At 44.4% G+C, this 10,178-nt stretch overlaps 1 protein-coding gene across 1 annotated transcript; it reads right to left on the bottom strand.

The window, feature by feature from the left end:
* Positions 1-1,174: 1,174 nt before the first annotated feature.
* Positions 1,175-7,118, bottom strand: LOC123055878 (uncharacterized). Its single transcript, XM_044479701.1, has 7 exons — positions 6,903-7,118; positions 4,850-5,464; positions 3,034-4,476; positions 2,687-2,952; positions 1,987-2,316; positions 1,476-1,692; positions 1,175-1,381 (listed from the first exon to the last, which is right to left on the bottom strand). The coding sequence occupies exons 1-7, from the start codon at positions 7,116-7,118 to the stop codon at positions 1,355-1,357; spliced, it is 3,114 nt and encodes a 1,037-aa protein (XP_044335636.1). The 3' UTR covers positions 1,175-1,354.
* Between the last annotated feature and the right edge of the window lie 3,060 nt (positions 7,119-10,178).

Below are 10,178 nucleotides of genomic sequence, written 5' to 3'. Positions count from 1 at the left end.
GGAATTTTGGAGTGATTCTTCATCGCACTTTGAGTGGTGGTTATATGATCCAATTATATTAGCATTGTTGAGAGATTGCACTAGTGAAAGTACGGACCCTAGGCCTCATTTTCAAGCATTGCAATACCGTTTTTGTGCCTCTTTTACTATTTGCTACCTTGTTGTTTTTATTTATTCAAATTATAAAAATACATTTCTACCATCCATATTACACTTTTATCACCATCTCTTCGCCGAACTAGTGCACCTATACAATTTGCCATTGTATTGGGTGTGTTGGGGACACAAGAGATTTCTTATATTTGGTTGCAGGGTTGTTTGAGAGAGACCATATTTATTCTACACCTCCCACAGATTGATAAACCTTAGGTCATTCATTTGAGGGAAAATTGCTACTGTCCTACAAAACTCTGCGCTTGGAGGCCCAACACGAGTTTACAAGGATGAAGTTGCGTAGTAGACATCACCCGCCGCCACCACCACGAAGCCGGCACGTCCACGGGTGCCGCCGACAGCGAGAAAGAGTAGTGCATGGTAGGTCACCGCCGCTCTTCCCATCCGCCTAAAGCCAAGCTACGATGACGGAGGCAGAGTGGGAGAGCGCCGCAGCGGAACTGGAAAATGCGAAGACAAGAGCCGGAGCTTCAGTTATCGGGGCTCATAGCCGGACATGAGGAACGGACGCCAATGATCATTTAGATTAGGTTTTGAATATGGTTTAGTTAAAAATGTCCAAAATGTAATGAATCTTGTTCGGTTTATATGAAAATCCACAGTGTTTGCATGAATTTCGTCTTATTTACTTAACCAATGTTTGAAATGTATGTGTGCAGCGTTGGATGGCCGCCTCCCGCATCCGTGTCTGTGAACCCCCAGTCCACGGATGGATGCCAAAGCAAATTTGCGGATCAACGTTGAAGATGCCCTAAGAGTATCTACAGCCGCGGACAGCAAATCCAGACCCCTCAAACACCAGCGAACACGCTCAGTGACTGCTCACTCCTTAATTTTGCCGCGTGTGTTGTGCGCGTTCTGCTACGATGAATAACCTGGTTACTACCGCTGGGTTGAAGCGGAGCCAGCAAAACAGGACGGCATGCTCGCGCAGACACAAGAGAGGGCAGGACAAAACGAGCTCCCAACAGCCGCCAAACAAAGACCATTCGGCAGGCAAGGGAGATACGTACAAGAATCTTCAGTCTTCCCGACAGCAGAGCTTGCGTAACATCGACTACGTTCAAACGTGCATCAATCTAGCACTACTACATAGGTTCAACAAAATACGGGGCATCTCACGACAGCAGCCATCCCTTACTAACTAACGCAGGTGGAGGTTTCTTCAGTTGCTGATATCTCATGCACGGTATTTGGGCCTTGATTGCTGCATATGAAACACCGAAAAACATTAGTTCACACTAGCCATCAACTGTTTTTGTCTACTCAGTACAGATTTTGAGTAGGCTTTTTGGCAATACCTGAAACCTTGGCTTGCTTATATGCAGCGAGTCCATTCTCACTAAATTCTCCGCATCATCAAACTCGATGATGGCCTTGACTACCGCGTTTGACAGATCTTTGTCTTCACTGGCATCAAAATAGCAGCCTCGGTCACGCGCATCCTTGACTATCTTCTGCCAAACAGACTTGCTGTTGGACAAAGTCGTCCCGTTTCCTACTATCCATAGACAGTGCCTGACAACAACAGAAAATAAGTTACTCCTGATGATTCTTAAAGACGCCTTTGAATTTCATTCAAACTATGCTGTTTCCAACCAAGGTTACTCCAACAAATGGAAGTTCTGTGACATAGAAGTGATACCGTTGGATTCATATTCTTAAATCTCACAATTATAGTTTCATAGTTAATACTACCATATTGTAAAAGCATTAACTGACAAAGTTAAAAAAGTTGGAAGGCCGCAAAGAGTACATAATTTTCAAACCATTTTTGTATGTAGCCTGGAATCGAGCAACCGAAACACTTACTTAGCCCTTGTCAGAGCCACATTGGTCCTCTGCATGTTCGTGAGAAATCCAACAGAACCAGCTTTATTGCTCCTCACTGTTGATATGATAATGACGTCTTCCTCTGCGCCTTGGAAACCATCCACAGATTTCACTTTTACAGAGAAACCGTCATGCATATTGTAGGATTTCCCAAGTTTTTCATGAATTGCTCTAACTTGAGCATTATATGGGGACACAACGCCAACAGAGATTTTGATTCCAGTAGAGACTGACTCTGCAATTAAGAGAAGTAAAAGAAGAAATATTATACCTGCAGTCAGATAAGGATAAGCTCCTAGTGGTTCAGAACTTCAGATTGTATACTTGTTACTCCTTCCGTTCAAAAATACTGCACATGTTGGCTTGCATGCAAAAAAAAGAAAAATTGCTTGCATGCAAATTTAGTGACATTTTCTGTTTTGCACACATATATCTTCCCCCTCTCTACATCATGTATGAAAGCAAATCCATACTAACTTATCTCTTATGCCCAGCACATTAATACCATGGATAGCATGGTCATTTCCCTCAAGCAATCTCTTGGTTTCATGACTTCTTTAATCCATGTGACGAACCAAAACACAACCACTTATATGTTTCTTAAGGGAGGTTATTATTGAAAATTAGTAGCACAGTTAAAGAATTAATACTGATGGTTACCTTTAAACAACCTCTGCACTATCCGTGCTTCTCAGTTGTTTCGTGTCCCCCATCTACATTTATGAATGAGTATGACCCAAAGATTTTGCTTGCTAAAAACCTCTTTTCATAGCTCTCACTAGTGACATTAGGACCATCAGATATCTTGCCATCGTAAAATGTAACAAGTGGAAACTTGCTTATTTTCGGATGCATCCTGTATTGCACATTGAGAAGGTGCTTACTGTATCCCAGCATACTTAACCTCTCAAAAACACTTCGCCCGAATTTAGCATTGTCAGATATCTACAGAATCACATTACATGTCAATACATCGCTTCCAAAACGAAAAATGAAAGAAAATAATAGTCAACACATATAGCTTACTTTGCTTTTCACCAGAGCAGGTAACTGATATTCGTCTCCGATAAAAACAGCCTGCTTTATGCCAGGCAGCAGCAAGGGAATTAAAGTCTCACACTCTTTGAGCTGTGCAGCCTCGTCAACAATCAGCAGGTCCAGAAGATTTGGCTTTTCAGGCTTCTTGAGCAATTTGCCAGTATCAGAAGTAGAATTGTCCATGGGCACACCATACAACCTGAAAGAGCTGGAAACTGTACAGAGAATGCATTTTGTTCTCTGCAGCAGATACAGTTGAATTTGCCTCGTGCTGTAATAATTTGGAAGCTCTAAGTTTTTGCGAAGGTATCTTAATTCTTGCACACACAGGGATCTGGCCAGCTTAAACCTGGATTTATTGCATCTGTTAGTCCGCACAGAGTTTAACTGCTGAGGCCAGGACACAGGGTTACATTCCTCTTCTACCTTGCCCTCAAGAAGTTCATCTGAGCATATATCATCAGTATCCCTGTCATAATTTATCAAAGCATGGAGAATTCTTATCAATTCAAGCACTTCCAACATACACTGAAAGCTCTGTCCTGTTTCTGAATTTCTTGGATGATCATTATAAAGTATCTCGATGCAATAGCACAAATCCTTAGAAAGTTTGTTGTAATTATCTTTCAAATAATCCTTGAATGGCAGTGCTCTTAATGCTTCCACCATAGCGTCAGAGTCATGCCATCCTTCATTATGGCACTCTTCTTTCTCATCCTCAGGCCTGTTATGGGTTATCTTGCGAAACACTGAGAGAGGTGCAACAAGATGATCTTTGGAGTTGGGATTGGACCGTAAAGGATACCGTGAGGGCAAAGAATTCCTGTCCTTGCCCACGAGGGGTTTGTCCCCATCCTTTTTGGGCATCTCCTTTTCCATCTTCATCTTTTCAACAATATCCTGAATGTGCAACTTGTACTTGGTCACAGGATTCTCAAGAAGATCTATCAGTGAAGACAAGCATTGCCTCCAACCAGTGTGTGGTACGAAACATGGCAACAACCGCTCCGCACGCAAGTCAAGGAATACCATGGAAAGATCATGATTATCATCTATTTTCATCCTCTCTTTATTTCCAAACAGGACGATATTCAGAAAGCAGGGGCTACCATCTGGAGCCTCTCCAACAAGCCTGACAACTCGTGATGCGACTTCCAGTACAGCAGTATTGGTTGGTGCACAGGTAAGTGTCTTTAGTCCCTTGATGAGCATTGCCCACAGGATAGTGCTGATCGTTTTAGTTTTACCTCTACCAGGGGGGGCCCATATGAGTTTTAGGGAAGGCGAGTGGTTCTCCATTACCGAGACACAGTCTGCTACTGCATTCAGCTGTGAGTCATTTAGGTTGAACTGCTCAAGGCCAAGACCATCAATTGATCTACGAGCGAAGTATTGAGATATCTGAGAGCATGACAAGCTATCATCCAGTACCTTCAAGGGGAAATGGGCAAGTAAATCAAGGATCTAGAGTAATGTTTATAATCATAGATTGTAAAAGTACGTATGGGAATTATCTCATTCCAGATTCAGAAGGATATGATTAACACTACTGACAGGTTCAATGTGATCATGATGCAAAGTAGAAACATTAGCAGAACTGCAGAAGTAATGTTAAAACAGAGGAAATCTCGCATGGAGAGCCACAGGTTGCCAAAGAATAATCAGACAGCAAGAGTACGTGCCTGTCCTTGTAGTAGGTACTAATTTCTATGTCCTATATAACACATATATATATGTTGATGCCAGGCATAGTAAGCTATCAAAAAGACCTAAACTTAATTTTGCATGTAAACATCTGGCATACCCTTCGCTTGTATTGCCACACCAGATCGATGATGCCAGTACTACTGCTTCTGTTCTGATGTTCTACTTCCATACGAAGGCACTTCCAGATCCGATCGTATGTTTTCATATTTATGAGAAACACAGCAAATGATGGCTCCACGGGTAATTTTGTTTCTGGATCTACTTCAATAGGAATAGCAGCTGAAAACCGAACAATGCAACAATTGGGTGGGAAATCTCCATCTATGTCTCCACATTTTAGAACTGAACCTAAAACATAAGATGCCTTATTTTGTATGAAATCAGACACATGCTGTGGTTTCCGCAAGGAAACAACTATTATGTCCCCTCCTTTGGGATCGTATGTCTCCCTTGACTTCGGATCCTTTGATGGCTCAGCAACCTCAAAACAGAATATTGATTTCTCGTCATCAAGCTTCTCCACCCAGATTATTTTTATAAAGTTCGACTGAGCATAATCATCCAACGCCGAAAACACATCAGCATGTACTTCTTCAATGAGAGGGCATGTGAATGAGTTCAAGTAAGTGATTTTTGATGTGAAGGTATCCGGTATCCTCTTGACCTGCGATGAATGTCCACATAGCTTGATCAGTTCCCGTTGAAGTAAATTCTAAGAACAGTCGGTGATCAGTAGGAGAAGAACAATGCAGTAGACAATTTGGATGAGATCCACGAAATAGGACACAAACCATGATCAGGATTCTTTTTGGTTTTGCTGTAACCGCGGCATAACTAAGAACATAATTCTGTTAAGAAATAAGGATTCTTTTGTTTTGTCGGATAATAAATCAGGATTCAGCACTGAAACGAGTACCAGAACAAAAAAACTACCAAGACAACTAAAATGAGCAAACATACCAAGTACACAAAGAATATAATCGATACTGTACCTAAGTCACAGTGATATGTTCCAGAAAAACAGGTTGAGTCCTGCCATGCGTGTGGTTTATTCAGTTACCTGCTGTGGATTTTACAGAAAAATTGCGATTCGGTTGAAACCTGCTCTCATTCAAGGGGGGGCTTTCTGCTTGGCAAAACAACGAGCACCTAGCATACAAGCTGTGGTCACCGCACATAACGCACAGCTGAGCAGATAATAGAGATGACAGAGGGGCGAAGGCCGAATGAATATACTGACTCAGCGAGCAAGGAGCACCGTCGACGGACGGGGCCTCACTCCAGTGCGGGCAGCGTAGCGGCGCGGCCTCCATTGGAGGAGCTGGAGCCACCATCATCAACCTGGGCAACGAGTTTTTTTTTTTTTTGAGCGCAACGAGTAACACAGAATGGGCCATTGTCGAGCGGCCGGACAGGCCTTCACCGCAGAGACTAATATTGGGCTTTTGCAGAATACATCATTTTCATCACTCCTCTGAAATTGTCTCAAAAAAATCACTCCTCTAAAACATCGACGTAATATGTTCCTTTGCCAAAGGCGAAATTATATGCTTAAATTTTTAATACGATTTTTTATAACTTTATAATGCATTTTTGGGAGAAATTCTATAATATAATTAGTCATACAAATTTTATGGGCACTCAAAAACCCTGCTGGAGTCCATCTAAAAATTCATGAAGATACTTATTGTCAAAGTGAATAATATTTTCACAGCATTCATTTTAGGCAAACAAATTTTTTTAGTTTCACTTACTATATAATAAAGGAGTACCAGCCGGAGGGATAACAAGATGAATCTTTGTTTCTTTGAGAGAGATAACAAGATCAATCGAGCCCGAAAGAACGAAAATACTTCCTCCGTCTCAAAAAATTTGTCTTAGATTTGTCTAAATACGGATGTATCAAGTCACGTTTTAGTATTAGATATATCCGTATCTAGGAAAATCCAAGATAAGAATTTTGAGACGGAGGAAGTACTACTTACTACATAAAGATGCGGGTCCATAAAGATGCATGCAGCTTATATATTAAGTGAGATCATAGTGACCGAGTTGTAGTAACGCGGGTCCATAAAGATGCATGCAGCTTATATATTACTACAAGCAAACAAGGAGAGAACTCAAAATATATCGTTCGATCGTACGCTCACCTGCTGCCTGAGGAGGTTCTTGTTGAAGATATCTTGGACGGTCCAGGAGAAAATCTTGTGCTCCAGGTAGCCGAGGGCAAACCTGCTGAGCGCCTTGTCGTCCTTCTTCACCTCCGCCCAGTAGCTACGGACGGCCGCCCTCTTCGTCCCGGCCTCCTCCTCAGCATCCATCCTGTCGTGCTCTGCGCTGTGGAGCTCCTCGCGGCTGTCGCTCATGGCGCTGGTGCCGCTCTCCTCGCTCGGACTCGGACCCTTGCTGGCTACTACGCCCATGAAGACCGCAGGCGCGTGTAGAGAGACTGCGAGAGTATATGATGTCGGTTGGAATTTCCAAGGTTAAAAGTAGGAGTAGTACAGTAAATGTGCCTACTAGGTTGATAACTTGATATAGGCGGTGGGGATTCCGGAGTGCGAAGTACAGTAAATGCAGGTGCGAGACTGGGCGTGTGCGTGAGCTGTCTCACTTCCCGATGGGCGCATGCAGCAGCAGTAAAAAGTGGCAAATCGAACGCAAGTTCTCCCGGATACGCCGCGATGCTGCAGGCTTGAAACCGAACGCAAGATCTAGTAGCGGGGGTACCGCCGGGAGAGATGTGTTCACGTCTACACCAAACACGGTCACGTGTAAACAAGATGATTACGTATCGTTGTCTTTCGAATGTAGAGCCGATGATACATTTTCTTTCGGGGTATATATATATATAGCTCATTTTTCTAGTGAAATTGTTATTTTCACTTAAAATACGATGGGTCTATATTTGATTTGGCTTGTATTTGTTGCATGCATGCGTATGTTTTTTTCTTGGTGATTTTGGGTACGTATAAGAGCATCTACAACCGGACCTCACAAACCCGCCTCATACGCCCTAGCGGGCCGTCCGGTCACTGCCCGGTCACGATTTTTTGACTCAGACGGGCTTCTCAAAGGGCCCTCAAACGCCCGGACTGACAGGCATCCCCATATCCAGCCAAAATATGGGGCTGATATGAGGGCGCCCGGGCGCGCCCGCCACGTCAGACTCGACAGCCCGACCCCGCCCCAAATTGCACCAAATTCATCAAACCTTTCCTCCTCCTCCTGCTGCCCTCCAACTGTTCTCGCACCCGGACCCTCGCGCGGCCTCCATCCTTGCTCTCAATCCTCACCTACGGTCCCGATCCATCGCCAGAGATGTCCTCCAGCCCGACCCACACCCGCCGCAACGGAGACGCAGTCCGCCTCGTCCGTCGGAGGTGTGATTTCGTCAGCGGCGACTTGCAAGGTGGAGGATGTCGCCCTCAAGTTGCGGCGATGCCGGCAGCGAGAGAGGAAGGCGGCGACGACATCGCAGGGAGGTTCGGACGTGGTGGAGCAGCTGCAAGGCCAGCCCTAGTATGGCCAGAGGGGCGACGGTCCAGGGCACAGGCTGGGAGGGGGCCCATGATGTACACATATATAAGTATAGCCCAGAAGAAAATAGATAAGAGAAAAAGTTATGAAAGAAAACACGAGACGGGCTCGGCCCTTCAGATCACTAGGTAGCTAAGCATCGGCGCACGCAAGTCACGGCTGCAAAGGACTGTGATTGAAATGCATACGTGTGAAACAAATCGATCGATTGATCTGGCTTTTCGTGTTTGTCGCTCGTCGGTTCGTCTTCGTCGTCTCATCGGCCCGTCGCTCCATCGCTCGGCGCCTCGGCCGCTTGTTGTCGCCGCAGCGCGCAGCAGTCCGCCACTCCGGCAATATGGGAATACGTTAGACATATGTGACGGCCGATTCAGTACGTATCCTCATCCATTCATCCATCCCTCAATTTTAGATTTTCAGTAGTTTTTTCGTACGTCTATTCAACTATTCATCCATGATCCATCCCTCAATTTCAGTTTTTCAGTAGTTTTTTAGTACGTCTATTCTACTATTCAGCCATGATTCATCCTATGGAGTTTCAAATTTTTGATGTATGATTTTCTAATTCAATCATTCACATTATGTTTCAACTATCCTAATTTTCTGCCATTCTGTATACATGTCTAGGGTTCCGATCATCCGATCTATAAATTTCTAATTCTTTGTATACTCTTTACTTCATAATTTTAGGACATTAGCGTGTCATGTTGCCTAAGATGCATTTGTCGGGTGCTAAGAAGGGAGAAGAAAGAAAGAAAGAAAGTGATCTGAAAATTCAACCATTGAAGGGTTCTTTGACATAGGGGCCCATGTCGTCCAGTTCGCCTAGGGCCTCCCGAAACATAGGGCCGGCCCTGAGCAGCTGTCTCCTCCGCCGCGCCCGGATCCCCGCACCCCTTCCCTCCGAGCGCTTACGCGGATGACGCTGTCCGACCCCCTTGGGACACAGGATGATCCACGAGCCGGCTGGGCCATTCCGGAGAGCTTTCCGCCCACACAGATGCGGCGAGGGCGGCTGCGGCGAGGATGCAAGCGGAGGAGGCGGCCCAGATGCAGTTGGAGCACGCTGACCAGATGCAGGCGGAGCAGGATGAGCAGGACGCATTCCGCTCGGAGCAGGCGCCCAGCAAGTGATCCAAGGCCATCTGTCACGCTCGGACATTGATTTCATTTTGCCATGTCCGGTTTGTTGAACTATGATTTGTTTGCGTTGTTTCGAACTTTGTCATTCGGACAGTTTTGTACCGTATGATCGACGTGCATGGATTGCATGGATTTGAGAATTTAATCATGAAGGAAATATGCCCTAGAGGCAATAATAAAGTTGTTATTTATATTTCCTTATATCATGATAAATGTTTATTATTCATGCTAGAATTGTATTAACCGGAAACTTAGTACATGTGTGAATACATAGACAAACAGAGTGTCCCTAGTATGCCTCTACTTGACTAGCTCATTAATCAAAGATGGTTAAGTTTCCTAGCCATAGACATGTGTTGTCATTTGATGAACGGGATCACATCATTAGAGAATGATGTGATGGACAAGACCCATCCGTTAGCTTAGCATAATGATCGTATAGTTTTATTGATATTGCTTTCTTCATGACTTATACATGTTCCTCTGACTATGAGATTATGCAACTCCCGAATACCGGAGGAACACCTTGTGTGCTATCAAACGTCACAACGTAACTGGATGATTATAAAGATGCTCTACAGGTGTCTCCGAAGGTGTTTGTTGGGTTGGCATAGATCAAGATTAGGATTTGTCACTCCGTGTATCGGAGAGGTATCTCTGGGCCCTCCCGGTAATGCTCATCACTATAAGCCTTGCAAGCAATGTGACTAATGAGTTAGTTGCAGGATGATGCATTACGGAAC

Source organism: Triticum aestivum, chromosome 2D (genome assembly GCF_018294505.1).
Source record: "Triticum aestivum cultivar Chinese Spring chromosome 2D, IWGSC CS RefSeq v2.1, whole genome shotgun sequence".
Lineage (NCBI taxonomy): Eukaryota > Viridiplantae > Streptophyta > Magnoliopsida > Poales > Poaceae > Triticum > Triticum aestivum.
The sequence above is the reverse complement of the archived record's forward strand: the minus strand, read 5'-3'. Positions and strand labels throughout refer to the sequence as shown.

Excerpts from the sequence above, each read along its gene's own strand:
- LOC123055878 (XM_044479701.1), bottom strand. The coding sequence starts at position 7,118 with ATGAGCGACAGCCGCGAGGAGCTCCACAGCGCAGAGCACGACAGGATG. Across the intron at positions 5,465-6,902 it reads AGAACCTCCTCAGGCAGCAG|AATTTACTTCAACGGGAACT; the intron begins GTGAGCGTACGA and ends GACTGTTCTTAG. Across the intron at positions 2,317-2,686 it reads ACAACTGAGAAGCACGGATA|TTCTGAACCACTAGGAGCTT; the intron begins GTGCAGAGGTTG and ends TACAATCTGAAG.